Source organism: Trachymyrmex septentrionalis, unplaced genomic scaffold (genome assembly GCF_001594115.1).
Source record: "Trachymyrmex septentrionalis isolate Tsep2-gDNA-1 unplaced genomic scaffold, Tsep1.0 scaffold62, whole genome shotgun sequence".
Classification (NCBI taxonomy): Eukaryota; Metazoa; Arthropoda; class Insecta; order Hymenoptera; family Formicidae; genus Trachymyrmex; species Trachymyrmex septentrionalis.
The window spans coordinates 1597393-1616352 of record NW_017305800.1 but is presented as its reverse complement, the minus strand read 5'-3'; the positions used below and the strand labels follow the sequence as shown (position 1 = coordinate 1616352).

General features: G+C 33.4%; 3 protein-coding genes across 7 annotated transcripts in view; 1 reads left to right on the top strand and 2 right to left on the bottom strand.

Moving 5' to 3' along the window:
- LOC108752903 overlaps positions 1 to 555 on the bottom strand; it is a 5802-nt gene extending 5247 nt beyond the window's left edge. For 3 of the 4 annotated variants that reach the window (XM_018494093.1, XM_018494094.1, XM_018494096.1), the window contains exons 1-2: positions 405 to 555; positions 160 to 293 (exon numbers count right to left, since the gene is read on the bottom strand). In XM_018494093.1, coding sequence (XP_018349595.1) covers positions 160 to 293; positions 405 to 420 — 150 coding nt within the window. In that variant the 5' untranslated portion in view covers positions 421 to 555. Of the gene's footprint in view, positions 1 to 159; positions 294 to 404 lie in introns of those variants that run through there. The other variant, XM_018494095.1, reaches the window with a different exon arrangement.
- Positions 1 to 1060, top strand: part of LOC108752904 (adenylyl cyclase-associated protein 1) — a 16441-nt gene extending 15381 nt beyond the window's left edge. The window contains exons 8-9 of one of the 2 annotated variants that reach the window (XM_018494097.1): positions 688 to 831; positions 898 to 1060. In XM_018494097.1, coding sequence (XP_018349599.1) covers positions 688 to 831; positions 898 to 981 — 228 coding nt within the window. In that variant the 3' untranslated portion in view covers positions 982 to 1060. The remainder of the gene's footprint in view (positions 1 to 687; positions 832 to 897) is intronic. The other variant, XM_018494098.1, reaches the window with a different exon arrangement.
- A 1603-nt stretch (positions 1061 to 2663) lies between these two features.
- LOC108752920 lies at positions 2664 to 17852 on the bottom strand. Its single transcript, XM_018494143.1, has 13 exons — positions 17108 to 17852; positions 10067 to 10229; positions 9840 to 9863; positions 9639 to 9754; positions 9319 to 9556; positions 6197 to 8860; positions 5555 to 5752; positions 4714 to 5407; positions 4362 to 4565; positions 4130 to 4264; positions 3777 to 4054; positions 3481 to 3681; positions 2664 to 3410 (listed from the first exon to the last, which is right to left on the bottom strand). The coding sequence occupies exons 1-13, from the start codon at positions 17189 to 17191 to the stop codon at positions 3163 to 3165; spliced, it is 5247 nt and encodes a 1748-aa protein (XP_018349645.1). The 5' UTR covers positions 17192 to 17852; the 3' UTR covers positions 2664 to 3162.
- Positions 17853 to 18960: the final 1108 nt, after the last annotated feature.

Below are 18960 nucleotides of genomic sequence, written 5' to 3'. Positions count from 1 at the left end.
ATAATAACTTAACCAGAAAAAAATTCTTAATTTTATGAAACTAGAACAAAAATAATTTGTAGATTTAAAATATTTAGTTTGTAATATAAATCCCTAACAAAAACAAAAACTTTAAAAGCGATTAATAATAATCCGTGGAGTGTGTACATAATTGCATACCCATATAATTCCTTCTTTTGCTAAATAATCTACGACATCAGATACAACCTCACTCCACAAATAATTTGCCGTTGCGATTACACAGTCTTTCCAATTTGTCTCACATGTTACCGCTACAGTTTCGAAATTTCCACCTAAAACATTTTCATTCGTTCGAATTTTTTTGCAAAATAAATAGATATTTTGACGTACACTATTTATGTTTTATTTAGTATAGCGTTAAAAATAAGAAAAAATGTTCTTACCAATTTTCCACGGCATTTTTATATACGCAATGCTTGTTGAAATGATATTTTAATGCAAATGAAATTATGCGTGTGAAATTCGGAGAACTGTCAGGCTCCTATATCTTCCACTACCGATACATGTTCGGCATGGTTTGCAAGGCCAAGCACTTACGCACTGGCAATTGTTATCGAAATGCGCTCTGAATATATTGCCAATTACTGCGAGTACTGATTCGAGTTTTAGCCTGATATGTTAATAACATATGTTAATAATTACATCTTTTTTATATATTTATTACAGGTACTTGGAAAGGTACCTACAATTTCTATTGATAAAACGGACGGTTGTCAAATGTATTTAAGTACGGATTCCCTGGGTGTTGAACTCATCACCAGCAAATCTAGTGAAATGAACGTCATGGTGCCCAAAGCGAATGGAGATTATGTAAGTTAGCCTACAATTTATAGTTTTATAATTTTTGTAATTGTATGTGAATATATTACATTGCAGAGCGAATATCCAGTACCGGAACAATTTAAGACTATTATTAGCAAGAACGGTCTTAATACCATGGCTGTTGATTCTCTTGGTTAAAAGTGAAGAATTTATTTATAGGCACAGCCTAAAAATGCATCTTCTTAACAATATAATTAAAGGTATGATCGTCAAAGATATTATCAATTTATTAATAATATTATTTATTATCTTCTGCAAATAATGTGCAGAATTAAAGAAAATATCAGATTTAGTATTGTATATCTCGCTTATGTCTAATGGATTGGCTTCGATCATATATACACACACATATATATATATATATATATATATATATCACTATGTTCCTGAACATAATAAGTTGTACACATCGACGAAATGCATTCGGTAATTAACAGTAACGACGTATTGTTAAATTGTTTGAGAAATTTTTTGCTGTTTGAGGATTCTTTTATCTCTTCTATTATTTTACCTCTTCTTCTATTATCAGGCTAAAGTATTTAATTGTATTAAATCATTGAATATCTTGAATCTCAAGATAATCTACTTTTGCAAAATGCTGAACTCCTTTAATGGTTGTAATATATCTAGTGGAGTTATTGTGGATTATTACGGAATTTCTTTTTCTGTGGTATAGGTATTATATATTTATATATTTTAAGATCAAAAATGAGAGAAGACATAACGAATGATGTTAAACATAGTATGGACAAAAGTTTTATCGTCTTCGAGTCGCTCTTTTATACATTTACACCATTTTTTATCGTACGAGAAGTATTGCTCAAACCTGTCGCTGCACAGAACTTTATGGTATGCCGGATGAAATGAACATTGTACATGTACAGCTATCAGGAACCAGATATACTAGGCCTCTGAGCATTACTCCTAAATGGTGTCGGATGCCATCATCAATAGTTCGATATATTTTGCCTCTACTCTTTTACTCTGTCGAGTTCAGTATTATACAATATTTACAAATGAGATATCAATAATCAAGAAATGAAATAGAAATCTAACAGTGTGACATTTAACGAAAGTAATACTAATATTACTTGAGTAAGATAAAATTACTTAAGTAAAGTACTAAATGACATTTGTAATGAACAAAACAGCGACATCATTAGCAATTATTTGTTTGTTCATATCGCACAATTTGTAATAAAATACATAATTATTTCATCTATTTTTAATCTGATAACAGTATTGTAAAATTATTTACGAAAGCTTTTATTTAAACGTTAATATGTACGATATATTTAATATTTTTCGTGGACATGATTTTTGGTGATGAAAATCTGACTAATAAAGTGAAGTTGTATATCATTCTTTGTATCATTATATTGCATAATTACCTTCTAATTGTCCAACTAAAAATTGAAGACAATGAAAAGAACATGAATTTTACAAAAAGAATATATTTCTTGCCATTTTTTCTTGTAAACTTCACATTAATTATAAATTTTATAATAATTTCGTAATATATGTACACATTACTGTGAAGATAAGTCGTGTCTTTTTACATTATAGACTAGAGAGACTTTTTATTTGATTAGATCTTGCCAATAGCATAATTTAAAACATTTGTCTAAAAGCAGAATACAAATCAAGTTAATTTCTGCGTGAACATCATTATCTATATAGAGATCTGTATACTGAAATAACTGACCATTAATAACACGACATTGAGAGAGATTTGTAACGTTCTAAATAAATAATCGCAAAGTTTTTTTTACTTTTTCTCGATATATATACAATTAGTCTAGAAGTAAAAGAATCTTTCTTTTGAAGATATAACTATAATCTCTAAAATTTCGCAACAGTCTATTGAATTTTGCTGCTTATAGTGTACTTTAATTCTATTTCTATACTATAAAAGAACGTGGAATGTTCTATCATATTTCCTTTTGTAATTCGCTTTTATATTTTAAACCGTTTATGATCCATTCTTTTCAAGCAAATTTTATTTGTTAATTGCACGTTGTAGATACTTGCATGAATTAATATCAAACTCGCATTATCTGCAGATTGATATTACCACATCTTTATATATAGAAAGATAATTATAGTACCATAAAATTGTTTGTATGACTTGAGAAAGTAAAAATACACTTATATGTACTGCCTTAATAAGACGTTGATGCGACGTATCTTTACGTATAATTTATATACAATTGCGTTAGTTTTCCTTTAATGAAACTATATCTATTCATCGGACTGCGCTGTTTACTTATATAAATATAAATCACGTTTACATTATCATATTGACATATCAGTCTTGTATTATCGCGAGATTGTGGTACAATCCCGTTCGTCGCTGCCGTCGGAACATTCCAAAAATCCATTACAGATACGTGATTTGGGTAAACACTCTCCGAGAGGACATCTGTGACCTTTGCAGAACTCTACTGCAGACGGTTGGATATCTTTCTGTGTGATAACATCATCAATATATGACATATAAGAATAAATTTTCGTATAGACGCCCGGTCGTTCTCGCCTTCCGCATCCATAGCCATTTGAAGTAATCCCTAAAAAAAAGATATTTATATTTAGATGAAGGGATAGAGAAATTTATTTATTAAGTATTCAATTTCATACCTTGTAGTACATAACGATTTTCAAACGGTGATAAGCATACCAAAGGACCACCACTGTCTCCAAGACAGGCGTCTTTGCCACCGTTTTCCAATCCTGCGCAGAGCATTCCATTTGTAATGCTATATAGCGGCAAGAATAGAGTCTTCCTTCGACAATCTTCTGTCGACATGACTGGAATTTGTACTTCTTGCAATGTATCAGCTGTTAAATGTAAGTAACAGGATTTATATTACATAAAATCTTTTTAATGTAAGATTACGATCATCTTTGCCAAGATGAATTTATCCTACACTTACGAAATACCCTGCCGACTTCATATAACTGACCCCATCCAGTGACTACGCATACAGTCCCAGTGAGAACTGCTGCTTTCGGGAGACATACTGGTCTTATATAATCGCTGAATCTGACTGCTCGTTCGAGTCTTATTACAGCTATATCATTGAGAAATACGTTATTAACATAATCCGGATGTAGTGATATATAATCCACCCGTAAGAGTTGCTCGTGTGGGCTTCGGAAACTTCCTCTACGAGTTGCACCGATTCTTGCAACCCAATAATTATTCTGTGCGCTTAGGCAATATTTTCAATTAAAATCTTGTATTGAAGCTATATACAATACAAAAAATTGTCATCTTTCAACTTACTGGTAAAAGCAGTGTCCAGCACTGATAACCCATTTGTTATTGATTAATGCACCACCGCATTGATAATTTCCATCCTTGTATAAGGCTACTTGCCATGGCCAATTGCCCACGGAACTGCTAGCACCGCCGACAATCCTGAAAATGACAAAAACAAAATAATTTGCTTTAAAATGTTTAATTCCGAGCTTCATGCCCGACGGAATTAGTGCAGCAATATTTTATGAAGACATACCTCGCGGTCGATGCCACCTGAGTTCTTATCCCGCATTCGAAATTTTTGCATCTTATTTTAAGAACCTCGCCGCTTGGGCACTGACATGATTTGAAAGACAAAGCTGTTATATCCGAAAGATCTGATTTATCATACGACAAAGTATAGTAAAATTGATTCGATGGCGGGTTTTGATCTAGCACTTTTTCCACCATTTCATAATCTCTGCAAACAAAGGACTTTCAGCATAAAAAAATTTGTTATAGAAAAAAATGTAAAAGAAAAGAAAAAATAGAAATTTGATTTTATTATAGAAATGACTTTGTAAAGAAACTTCTGTTAATCGAAATTTTAACGGTGATGTCATACTTACTGATACGTAATGGCCTTACACGCTGCTTTGGCAAGATCCTCGATGGACCACGTAAGTTGACGTGCGTGCTGCTCTTGTGTGAAACTATTCGTATCCATAAAACAAAGTTTTCCCCATTTACCATTTTTTCGGATGCTAAGTATTCCTTTATTATTGTAATTATCGATCTCGTTATTGTTATAAACTTTTGCTACTGGAAAGGTTCTGTTATCTTTGTCATGCAAATTATTCGCCGGAATCAAACCGTTCCTTAAAATGTTCGAAGATGTTTCTCTACTGGAAACTGCAACTTCGATGTTACTCTCTTCCACACCTCTATTCCGAGCCAATTCCTGATTGATTAACTTTAAAGATAGATCATTCTTGTCGTTCATTAATCTTTCAGATTGTAAATTATCAGGGAGAATATATGGTGGTTGTAGAGTGGTTGTGTCTCTTTCTGTAATAGAAGATTCTTTGTTTCTCTCGATTACTTGATCGAGACGTTTGACCATCTCGGAATGATTTTTTGATAAGTTTTTCGTCAAGACAAGATCAATTCGTGATTCAGCTATGTTTTCTTCGTTATCTATTAAAGCGGTACATTTCTTTTCATCTTCACCGCCGGGACAATCGCTAAAACCATTGCATACTTTATTTGTATCGACACAGGATTTGCTGTTACCACATACGAATTGACCTTTCTCGCACCAATCTATAAAATTAAACGAGTAAGAAATCAGACGTGAGGAGAAACGTGAGAAGATTTTTAGGTGACCCTTGAAAGTTAATTGGAGCTAATTGAAATTTAATTAATTAAGTTTTATGAGTTATCGTGACAATCCGAATTAAATAATTTTACCGCAATTGCTCTCGTCCGAATAATCCCAACAATCGGCGATACCGTCACAAATCTTCTGATACAATAGCTGTGTTTTGAGGAAATCAGCACACGTGCAATTAGCCTCGTCCTCCGCGCCTGGACATTCTACTAGCATGTTACAAATCGCGCTGGAGTCTAAGCATTTCCCATCTCCACAAAGGAAGCCAACGCAACTATCTGCGAAAATACGGTACGTTTATTATAAGTAGGTAATATATTAAAATATATGAATTTTTTTGGATGATGTTTTATTATATTTTTGTGTGTGTGTGTGTGTGACAGTTGATGGAATACACTGAATTAAGAATTTTCGGTTTATGGATTTCCTTTTTAATTTATGAATTAATATAAATAGTTGTAAAGTTTTATCAATCTTTATAATGTCTACTTTTACTGAAGTAAAATACATACAAACATCCAAGCACTTATTAATATAGGATAATGAAAAAAAGGAAAAATATATTTTACAAATTTATATCATTAAATATGATGGTACGTGAAAAAATTTATGCAGCAAGAATAAGAAAAAAATTTAATTTTTAGTGTAATTCAATATGATTGTAGTAAAGAAACTACAGAAGCTACTAATCCGCTAGCTTCTGCGAACTAATTTTTACTCGCCTATATTAGTCTTGCTGAGTTTTTGGATTGTTGGTACTGTATGTGTCTCGTATGTCTCGTCCTCTTCCTTATTTAGTACTTTAGTAAATATTTCCACACCGTCCCGACTCAATGTAAATTCCGAACTCGCGTTCTTCAGAGTCTCATTTCCAGTCACAACATCGGCGATTTTCTTCAGCTCTTCAATATCTAACGATAGCGCGTGGTCTTGAGATTGCAACATCTCGCTCAAGTTTAAATTGTTCCTAGTAATTTGTATGAGATCGTCATTCGTTTTGATTTGCGCGAGTTGCTTGAGCTTTTCCAACAGAATTCTATTCTCTTCAAGTGACATTTTTCTGTCCGACGTCTGCATCGTCCTTAAATTTGCCGCCGATAAAAATGGCCGTTTCTGAATCAACGAAAGTATCGTCTCCGTTGTATTGACAGTCGATTCGGATGATTTATCTGCTTCGTCGTTCGACGTCGAAGACTTCTCCGAATGAACAACTGGATTAGTGGTGGAATTGGTGACGATGAATTTCAAGATGACTGGATCGCTTTTAATATTGGACGACACTCTGGTGCTAATGGAAGTTACGACTTCGACTATCTGTTCCACTATAGTGCTTTTATGATTTGAATTCTTCTCTTTCTCATCGGACTTTGTAGAGTTTTGTATCTTGTGCGAGGAGGAAGCTTCAGATGTGGATTCGGTATTCGTTATGCCTCTGTCGTGCATGTAATCGCGCACTCCGAATAATTGCTCCAAAAGGGTCGCATCAGGAAAGTCGATCTTTGGTTTTGGTCGCACCGGCCTACCAATTCCTGTGTTGCTCTTGACAGGCGCCAACGTCACGAGATTTTCTACTACATAGGCTTTTAAAGTCTCGTTATAAACCTTCTTTTTTTGTAATTCATCATTGTTGACTGTCACTTCGTCCGTGTTTTGTGACTCCGAGTTTTCTTCAGATTCACCAGGCGTATGCTTGACAGTATCGATTTCGACGAAAGTTGAATTTCTCGATATACCTCTCTTACCGCTCGAATCTTTAGCGATCAATTTTGGCTCTGAGTAACTCTCCGTTGTGCTAAAGTACGATTTATTGTCATCTTTTACGATATTTGGCTCTATCGACGTAATTTGTCCACTTTGTAGCTGGGCCATCGTATCGTCGTGCTCCACAACAGAAGTTTCCATCTCGACGATTCTCTTTGGTGGTAATGGCGTCAGAACTTTATCTTGGAACAATTTTTCATCATTGGACGCGTCATCCGAAAGAGATGGAGCATCCAAGTTATCAAAAGGAACGTTGATACCATAATTTACTACGGACGTGATTTTGTCGACGGGTATCGTATGTCTAAAAGGTTTCGTTGTTGCTGGATTCTCAATCAAGCTGGATCCGAGACTACCACCATTTAAATCAGGAGTATTGTAACTCGTATAAATCGGTTGGTGATTAATATTAACTTTTCTATTTTGCAACATGTCTTCATCTGTGGTCAGCGCCAGAATACTGCTTCCTCTGTATCGATTCTTCGCTTCTAATTCGACTTCCGTGTCTAGTATAGGTTCCGCTACACCAACACCGCTCGTGAGCGAGTCATTCATAATTTTCTCGTTAGGCACCATCGACGATGCTGAATTATCAAACTTTACTTCTGTTTTTCGAGTAGCGTTTGAATCTTTATGCTTTTCTTGAAAGGCATTATTTTGTATTGAAATATTTTCGGGGACTCCGCGAGTCATCGAGCTCTCAGAGTTAGAAGTTACTCTTTCATTGCCATCATATGATGAAGCTTTTAATTTGACACTGTACATTTCCGAAGGCAGCTGACCGGCGACTTCAATATCCAGTTTCTCATGATTGTTTGATTTGGTAAGACCTGGATCGATTCTATCTCGCGGAAAATCGGTGTTGTCGATATCGAAGGTATTTATTTCGGATACATCACGAAAATTAACAGAACTTAATGGTAGCTTTGGCACCGTTGATGTTGTGCTAGTTCCATCATTAGGCATTTTTACGTTATCATGAAAATCACTCGTCCTCGAAATGGCTGTCCGCGTGGTCGACTCTGTATAACTGGTTTTTCTGACATCATCGTTAGGTAACAACTTGAATTCCGTGTTTACATATCCTGGCACGATTGGTTTCCATGGTGAATTATTCTCAAAATTTGGATTGAGAAAGTCTTTGAAAATATTCAAATCGCTACGAACAGTTGTGGTTCCTGAAGACGTAGTTTTCATTTCATTCTCTTGTTTTTCGTTCAATTTATCTTTATTAACCATAGCTGTTGTGGATTTTGTGAACAATGTCGAAGGTTCGTCAGTCGGCGAAGATTCTACGCGATTGAGTACTTTTTCTGATGTCGTGGTGTGCTTTTGCGATGGCGTTCTCCTAGTAGTAGCTTTATTATCTATTATCGGCTCGGACATTCCTTTAGTTGAATTTTCTGCGGTAATATTAATTTTCGTTGCTCTGTAGGTACCCTGGATAGTTGGAATGTTGTTGAAGTCTATATTCGGCTCGCTGTCGGTCTTGGTTGGTTTTGTTTTGGATTTTGAACTCATAATCAAGCTGCTATTTCTATTTGGTCGTAATAAACCATTTTTAGTAATCATAGTATGTTTCTGCTGGCCTTGTTTCTGGGTCACGATATTTTCTTGATTTATTCCTGGAATGTTTACAAAGAATTTTTACAAAAAATTTTTATTCGAAATTGACTTTATTTGATCAAGAACAAACAAATGCAGCAATAAGCAATTTTGATTTAGACAGTTTCGACTTCCGATTTGGATGAGTACATGAAATGCAATATTTGTAGCTAAACGAATTTTGTTAGAAGTTAATGGATAGAATTAATGAATTATATTAATTGTGCAAAATATAATGTGTAAGAGGAAGAATGAGCGAAACATGTTTGTGAAAAAAAATATGAAAATGAAGAAAAGTTTTAATAACGAAAATAAGAAGAATTTAAATGAAAAGTAGAAATAAAAAAGAATAACCAAGAAACACTGAATGATCGACGCGAGAAAATAAGTAGCAGAAATACGGAAATCTATAATTAAAATTTTAATGCTTTTGTGCAATTTTGCCTAAAGCTGATTCATTAAACTTATCGCTACTCACTTTTCACTGATGTAGACGTGAGGTCTAATTCTATATCTTTGAATAATGATGATATAGAGTATGTTTCCTTGGCAATAATGTCTTGGATGGTGTCTTCGACATTTACGATCGACCGTGGTATCTTCCTTCGATCGAGATACAATCTGAAGAAAACTTTTAAAGTCCCATTCTCAAACTTGTCTATCATGGTTTGTTTGTAAGATAAACCGAGCACGCTTCTCCTAAATAGAAGCTCAAACTGGAAATAACAATATACTGAATTTTTAAGAGATTTTTCCCCTCACACACGTAGTAGAAATTTTGAAATGCATTTTGCTTACAATATTTTTGAATTTTCGTTCTTTTTCTCGGAAGACCATGCTTGTGTTAAGTTTTAACATAGGATTATACCTCTCGCCTCTTATTATTCTGATGCTACATGAAAATCCAATGATAGCTGTAACCGAGAAACGGTAAGGTTGAGACGTGAAGGTATTTCGCTATTTATTATTATGTGTGTTATTTGAATATAGAAAACTCACCATTTTTTGAATCTGTTCGAAAAGCTGAAACATTTAATTAATAATAATTAGTTTTATGTAATTTATTATTTGATTTACTTTGAATTCAATTGAAAACAAGTAAACATTTTTATGAAATAGTATTTAAATTTATTTGTCTACTTTTGTAACTTTTTTACATGCACGAAACTTTTATATAAAATTTAATTAAGCAACTTAATGGATGATAAATTCAACATTCAACGTACCACCCATCCACAGAGCTAATCCAGCAATTGCCAGAACTACGATCAAGACTACCATAGCTGATATAATTAACATGGCACTGCCAAACCTCCATGTAGTATTACCATTTCTTCGTGCTACTGATGTCCTAGACCAAGGTGATCTTGGCGATAAATAATAGTCATTCTGTAACGAGGATCATTAATCTTAATATTATTTTTTATCTATTGATTGTTTCTCAATGATTAAATATGTTTTTAAATTTTAATTTAAAAGATAATTTAAAATATAAAATGTTACAAATTTCTCAATTTGTTATTGTAATTGCATAACGAAACATATATTATATAATAGTATCTTCTCATATAATATGTTTTCCGATAAATGCATGCGCACAGCATTTTTTCTTATTTTTTGTAAGAGGTATAATTTCTTAATGTCCTTTATTTTCATCTGGTATACATTCGTAGCGAAGCGAGACAGGTGGCACGCGACTTATTGCTGAATAATATATATATATATATATATATATGCTATAAATATAAACGTGTACAGTAATCCTGTTAACGGTACCATCGACGGCACGGAATGCATGGATAAGAAGAAATTTTCGAAGTGTTGAGATGGAAATAACACGTTCAGCTTTGCTCGACTTGTCGGATGGGATCGTGTAGAAAATTCATAATATTTCGTCTAGCGGTAAATATGCCATACGCAAGTGTTGTCGACATTTTCAAGCATGGCTGCTTTCATAAAAGTCGAAACGGTTAAGTGTTCCTCGTAAGATCTAAATGATATTTCCGATAAACATTACAAAGCTTTAACCAGCTCATAAAAAAAAAGTTGTTAGATATAAAATAATAAATATTTAGATCAAAATTGTATATGTCGACCTCCAAAAATCTTAATTTTTAGTGGATTTTAAGTGTTAATTAATTCAAGGTCTAAAATATATGTCTAAAACATATGCTTGTGATCCTTTATATCATCTACGAAAGTGCGAATTAATAGTAAAAGTATTTGTATTTAACGTTTTCAATGTTTGTGTTATTTTAATGGAGAACGTGATTTATATTACAGCTAGAAAGATCTAAAAACAATTTTAGGTTGCAGTGATAAGTTATGTTTCTTATTAATAAGAATCTCGGAAAATGTTTTTGCTTAGAATTTCGAAGTGTTTATGACGATATTAAATTCCGACGATTTTGCATTCGTCGTCAAATTATTAGTGCAAGACATTTTATACGCGTCCTCGCATCTTGTTCAAACAGGTGGAATCTCGAATGCACCGATGAAATCGACCGTATCGAATGCGATGTCCAGATATAAAGAAGGAACCGTTAGAAACTTATAGATTGTCACGATTTCATAAAAAATATTCCGTGATGTTTATCTTTTATTTTTCTTTGTTACATGCAATTCTTTGCACATGTTGTATTATGTTATTGCTCGAATTATTTATGAAAATAAAAAAGACTGGTATTGTGTTAATTTTATTTAATATTTAGAGTACACTAAAAAATTACTAATATTTTATAAAACAATTTTAAAATCCAGCATATTCATACATGTTATTAAAGAGAAAACTGTTAGCCCGAATTATATCTGCGATATTCTTTTTAATGTATCCTTTTATCTTTTTTATATATTCCTTTATCTTTTTAGTGTATCCTTTTATCTTTACTGTATTGAAATAAAATAAGCGTTAAACTGATTTGCAATTATTTCAGATTTGTCGTTATTATCGCGATGATGATATTATCAATCCACGGTAGCGTAGATAATATGAAGCGCGATATAGTTTTAATTTATTGCATGTTACTTATTTATATTTTTCTTATGATGTTGCAATTACATTCATAAAAGATTTGCGGTGCATAATTTATTTTTTCTTAAATCAATATTTTGTGAAAGTTTTAAAAATAAATTTGCAGAAATTAATTTACTTAATAATTTGTATTTAATTTTAAAGGTACTGTATTGGAATTGATGATCCATGCAAATATAAGCAAATTAGCGCATGCATATGATGACATGTCATTTTGCAGTATACAATCTTACTTTAAAGTCGTATTGATTTTATTATCATTTCACTACTTGATCAACGATCACTTTCTTTCAGAAGGTACTGTCACAAACGAAAAAATATTTGATAATTAAATATTATATATTGTAATTATTTCAAGTTTCTTGTTTCTTTTTTTAATTGATGCTTGTAAAAAAAATATTTATACAGGTATTTCTCTTAATTTTTCAAATATATGAAAAAAGCAATCTCAAATTTAAATATCAGAGAGAAAACTGTTAATCCGAATTATATCTGCGATATTCTTTCTAATGTATGTCCTTTCACCTTTTATAGTATATTCCTTTATCTTTTTAGCGTATCTTTTATCTTTTTAGTGTATCCTTTTATCTTTTTTTATCATTTCCTCTCATATTCTTCAAAGATGCAGGCCGTAAGAATAATCCTCGGCGGCACTTAAGTAGCGTTGCCAAGCATATCCAACTATGTGGATCACAAAGCGTGGTAACAGCTATGCGATTCCTGAAAAGGCTGTTACCTCCGCCGCCTTATGAAAATTTTATAACTATATAAATAACATTTCAAATGACACTCAGGCTGCTAACTGTCAACCATTCGCCAAGGATTCAGTTAATTAAAGAACGATGGAGAATGATAGGAACAAGGCTCATGGATTGCTACGGTATGAAGAAGATAGGAACGTATTCTGCGAAAATTTCTGCTAATAGTATAGCGCAGAACACGAGGGCTAATATTTGAGGACGGTTAAGAAATTTGACCTCGGTCCGTAAATAATAGTTTGATGAAGGTGCCGGTGTAACGCAATTGTCCGTGTGCGTACCATGACCTGGACGAAGTCAATGCGCGGCCTTCGTAGGGGCAGCACGAAGAAAACGCGAGAAGATGCGAGTATGAGCAACTTTGCCGAGTGCAAAGATCCTTCAAGGACGCTGCCGCAACTCTCGTCCTTGTCTGGTTTAATAAGGGTCCCTAGGAACGTGTGTATACCTGGAACTGGTACACACAGATTGTAACGCCTGTCCAGGGCCGGGCCTTGCGAAGTCGCAGTTACGTTATTTGTGCCAGACGAAGTCAAAGTATGATTTCATTCACAAATAATCACGATTGGCATGCTTGGGTATTTCAAAAAAATGTGTCGATTACATATATCGCGTAAGAAGTTGAGAATATTCCGCAGATACTTTGTATTATCTTAAATCGACTCGGAGAGATCCTCACAACAGGAATCGATCGAATATGTATGGGCGTCGGCAAATCAGTTGGAAAGATTTATTGTCAGTTTATCATTATCTTTGCGATTACGTTTCTCGCAAGATCCTTACGATATGCAAATATGTATATTTCAACGATACAATAGACAACGAGTTGAATCCGCCGTGTTCTTAATTCGTATTTCTTTCACGCAAGAATTTCCTTACACTGAAAGCTTAAGCTTCACGCGAGCTTTGCTGGAGGAAATACGATGATATCTAAAGCAGAAGTACGTATATGGGAACTTCCTTCGTTTGTTTTGTGGATACATATCATTGGATTATTTTATATAATCGCTCATTAGTATTTCATAAACGTTACTGGCAATGTTGTTCCCGCGTTTAAATTTACCAAGTCAAGTTCTCAAGAATACAGAGAGAAAGAAAGAGACAAAGAGAGGATACTGAGAATACAGTTATAATTTGTTCCATTATATGGATATTTTTGCGATACTTCCGCGAGATTTCATATCAGTAACAATTTTTTCGTCTATACTGGAGATTACAATCACTTACATAATTCGATTAGAAAAGTGGCAGACAAATCATCGTCCGTCGTTCCATAGTTCCAAGGTTAAGTTACTTATTATACGGATCTTTGAAGCTACATTATATAATGACATAAAATCAAGATTGATTCTCCATCTTCAAGAATCAGTTAAAAACACTTCCATAATATTCCTGCGAATTTAAAGTTTTCAACCGTCGAGATTTGTCAACGTTCAATTCAAGATTGAGATTGCTATTAAATTACTTCCTCTTTATGACGGGACACTTTTTATACACCATCACATATTCATATTCCAGGTACGTTGAACCTAACTGTCAGCTATTATAGTAATTTTGAGGATAAATAAAGGCATGTCTGGACACGTAATACCTTATATATTTCATCGAAGTTTACCTCGCGGCTCATTAACGAAGAGACTTAATTATCATTCAGTCAATGTTCCGGGGCAGTCTAAACGTGCGCGCGATGAACAATTCAAATATTATCCATAATCATTAGCGTAAGTGCGAACGTTGCGTGCATGCGTACAATCAATACATGCGAGAGATCCGTTTTTTCTAATGATATGTTGAGCGTTACTGGCCACACGATTTGAGTTCATATTCCAGTTTTCTCGGTACTGCGAGGGTGCATCTCATCAGGGATGGTTATCGCACATAATACAATTTACCGCGAGTAAAGTGCATCGCTATCGTCGCAATTATCGCTCACAGTCGTTGACTCGATAACGGTACCATTGTGTACGGGTTGCGAATGTGTCGGACGATCGGGTTTAAACAGCCAATTAAGCGAACGGCGCCACGCTGGTGTAGGATATGGGTTTTGGCATAAAAAGAAAAAAAATTGTTAAAACGTAAATAATCCCTATATGAGTATGTTTAATAATTTGAAAGATCATAAGATAAGTAAATGAAGTTGTCAAGAAAGATTTAAGACTTTCTCATTTAATATATTATAAGAAAAGATCTAAAATGTATAAAAATAGAATGGATTATTATTAGTTTCGCGAAACTTGAAAAAATTTATTAAGACAAACAAATTTTTGTGTGCGTGTGTCTAATAATTCGTAAGATAAGTAAATGAAGTTAAAACGTGTCGAAATCTAAATATTTTTTATTTAATATTATAAGGAAACGTCTCAAATATACATATATGAAAATAGAATGGATTGTTAGTTTCACGAAATTAGAAATTTATAGAATTCATCAACTCCGTGCTTCTTAAAGTAGTTGTATGTGCGTGTGTGTAAAAATGTAATTATACATACATTTGCTCATCTTGCCGCGTGTTCTTATTTCAGTCGGTGTCGTTATATTTATTGTTGCATAGCTTCTTTTACTGAAAGAAACTGAGCGACGATAAATGTAACGATATACAGACTCGTTAACAAGTACAAAAAAGGGCCCACAGGTGTACTTTTCTTGATAATGATTAAAAAACTTCCTATTAAGTGAAAAAGAAGATATAAAAGGAAAGATAACAAAAACAGGTAGGGAGCAAGGATAAATGTAAGTGCGAGGAATATCCCCCCTTATTGAATGCCATAATTGAAGTTTGCTGTCTTGCGTAAAGATACACGGTCTGTCTCGCCATTGCGCGTGAACGTGAGACATGATCGTGTTTCTGAATAAAATTATATAATGCTTTCGTGCAAGGCAAGGTGAAGGTTTCCGTGATGTAAAGTATATATATATATATATGTATATATATTATAAAGGAATTATAAAAGAACTGATCTTCTCCTTCCTATCCATTCGTTAGAAAAATTCATACATAGTGAAAGTCATTCTTAATATGTAATAAGCTTCACTAAATTGCAATTTTCTTGACTTTTACAGATTAATTTTATTATATAGATTTTGCATTTTAGAGCGGTATTTATAGTCCGTTCTTATCTCAAGACTGTCTTAAGACGCTAATACGGCCCTCTGATTGGTTTGTGACTTCTTAAGACTGTACCTAAGATAGTCTTGAATATAAGATCTGACTATGAATATCGACCTTAAACTGGGAGTTACAAAATTTAATGCTACACTTATAATTATATAATTTTATATTTTATTTTATACTCTCTAAATTCTTTGGAGAGAAATTTTATTTTAATGAGTAAAAATTGAGTCAGTCTTGAAAAAGAATGGCTTAAATCTCAGTCTTTAAGAGTGAGATTTTACTCTTTAGACTGACAATTCACTCTAAGGGTATAGTCTGTCTTATTTTAAGACTGTCTTAAAAAACGTCTTAATATGCTAATATGGCTTGGCTGATATTCATAGTCAGATCTTATATTCAAGACCGTCCTTAAGTTATACAGTCTTAAGAAGTCACGAACCAATCAGAAGGTATTAGTTAAGATATTACTTAAGAAAGTTTTGAAATAAGAACGGACTATGAATATCACCCTCTGAATGGTTTATGACATCTTAAGACTGTACTTAAGACAGTCTTAAATATAAAAATCGACTACGAATATCAGTCTAGTTTTAGAAACAAGTTTTAGAGAATAAGCAAACAACGTATTTAAATTCACAGAAAAAACGTGTTTTGTTCAAAAAGTGAACGATTGTGTCATTAGAAATAAACGTATAAAAACCGTGTATCTTGTCTGTCTGGTTACGATTTTATTTTTCAATAAAACTCATACACGTTTTTATAGGCGTTTGCTGAGTTAACTACTTTCATTTTTTTTACAACTCGTATAAGCTGATAGAGTCATTACCGATACCAAGTATGATAATCGTTTCGAAGTTAATATTGAAATATTGATAACTTTTGTTAATTCAATTAATATAATATTTAAAGAATATCTTGTAAAGATGATAATAAAATTTTATTAATCGAAATACACACACACACACACACACACACACACACACACACATACACACACACACACTCAATATATTATAATTATCAAGATTCTCTTTTTCTTCGACAAATAAAAAACGACTTGTTGAAGAAATACGTTTTGATGTTGTCAAGTCAACTTAACTTGTAGCATTTTACAGCAAAAAAGTAGACTTGACGAAACGGGAAAATGGTTTTTTTTTGGTTATAATCTCACTTTTATTATTGAATAATAAGATGTTCTTATTATATACGTACTTATCAAGACTATCTTTAAAATCTGATAAAAAACAACAATTGAATACTCTTTAAGAATATACAAAAAATAAATCAGTTATCTAATTTAAGTTGAGTTTCAAATTAAATGATTTGCTCTAGAATTGTTAAAATATACATGTATAAGCAAACTTACTTGATAAGCAAAAGGGCTAGGCCTGTAATAACTTCCAGAATTCATCACGGCGTGACTCTTCCCGCTGCCACACATGGAAGTCATCGTCTGGATTTTGGAGTTCTTACTTCCTTTCGAATTATATTCGTGATGTACGTTATTTCCCACGAGATTCGAAGTTTATCTTTTATGACATTCCACGACGATGGTGCACCATGACGATAATTGCGTGGAGGCTGTTCGTGTCAAAGCATTCTTCGCATTCTCATCGTAAAAAAGAGATGCTGCTGTGTCTCTATAACTGCTATTAGATTCGCAAATAAAGTCAGATTTCGTTTAAGGAATTCTTTTACAGACTCGGTCGCAGATAATAATTAACGTTTTTGATGGGTCAACATGCGGGATAAAAAAAAAGTAATCGCATGTGCGGTATTCGTTAAAGTTGCAGGGGAATGCACTTTTCGATGTCTGAGTAGATACCGTTAAGCCAATGCGGAGTATTGGAATGTATATTCTCTATGTCAGAGAATACTTGTATTACTCAATTGATTACGTTCATCTGCTAATTACTACTGTCTGGTCAACGTACTCAGGTAGTTCATAATGAACTATTATCAGCTGGTGAAAAAAAAAAAATATTTTCTTTACTTAGATGGACAAATTATTGATCCGCACCGGTAGCCGGTCCGATATAAATCATATCGCGTTTGTTGAATATCTCGAGGAGGGCACGTACATGAAGCGTCCATGCAGGCGATGCTTCTTCCGAGACGATCCGAAGCGAGAAGAGGCGAAGCGCGGCGAGGTGAAGCGCGGCGAAGCAAGCGGGACACCACCACGTCCTTCCTACGTGACGGCTGACCACCAACTGACAATCTGAGATCTTAAGCTTGAGGTACCGCCGTTCCTCATCTTCGTTCTTCCCGTTCGACCAAGTCTCTCACGTCGCGCATCGCAAGTATATATATTCGGCTTACACACCATCCCGACGAATTCCCCACGCTGACTTTATGTATTCCCACGGTTACGGTGCTTCACATTTTAAATCTGCACTATCTTTGCGAAAGCTATCGCGTTTTCGTAACTGAACAACCGTTGAACGGAGCTATGATACAAATAACATTTTTTGTCATCTCGAAAAGTATGAAAGATTCGAACGTACTCATAAAATCCAATTATTTTACCGTAATGCTTCCTCCTACAAGAATATGTAGCGAAAAATCGTAAAAAGAGTACACTGTACTCTCGAGCAATGATGCTCTGTCAAGGAGATTTCAATGCCCGCATAGATCTCGAGCGCTGCATCGAGACATTTCAATATGTTACAAGCATATTTTTATATATATTATAGATTAGAATATATAAATCAAATATTATCTTCTTTCATACATATATTTTTGTATATTGTATTTATTCATTTATTTATCTATTAACGCGGACAGAATAACAATATAATAACGCAAAAAATAAAACATGAGGAATGATTTTGCTGAACTATTTAAAAATCTATAGCTACGTACAGATTTGAAAATAATTTTGTTAAACCATTAAAATAATTAAGTAGGACGTTCAAGTTGATTGCTAGAATGCTCAAAACTTTTTACAGCGTTGCCTTTCTTGCATAGTTATTTTGATAGTTCAACAAAATTATTTTCAGGTCTGTATCTATAATATTTTTAGAATGTTAAGTACGAGTAATACAAATACGAAAAGATAAAAAAAAAGAGAAAACAATAGTAAAATAGATAATAAAAATATGAAATATCATGAATACATGTAATTTCGTGTGCAGAAATATTACACTAGTGTATGCATTTTATATTGAAAAACATCATTAATTGCATATTTACATTAGAAATATATTTATTTGTTTA

What these genes read in the sequence shown, in the direction of transcription:
- LOC108752920 (XM_018494143.1), bottom strand. Translation starts at nt 17,191, where the DNA reads ATGACTTCCATGTGTGGCAGCGGGAAGAGTCACGCCGTGATGAATTCT. An exon ending in TCGAACAGATTCAAAAAATG is followed by an intron (nt 9,755 to 9,839) that starts GTGAGTTTTCTA and finishes TCTCGGTTACAG; the next exon opens with CTATCATTGGATTTTCATGT. An exon ending in TTCGGACGAGAGCAATTGCG is followed by an intron (nt 5,408 to 5,554) that starts GTAAAATTATTT and finishes TTAATTTTATAG; the next exon opens with ATTGGTGCGAGAAAGGTCAA.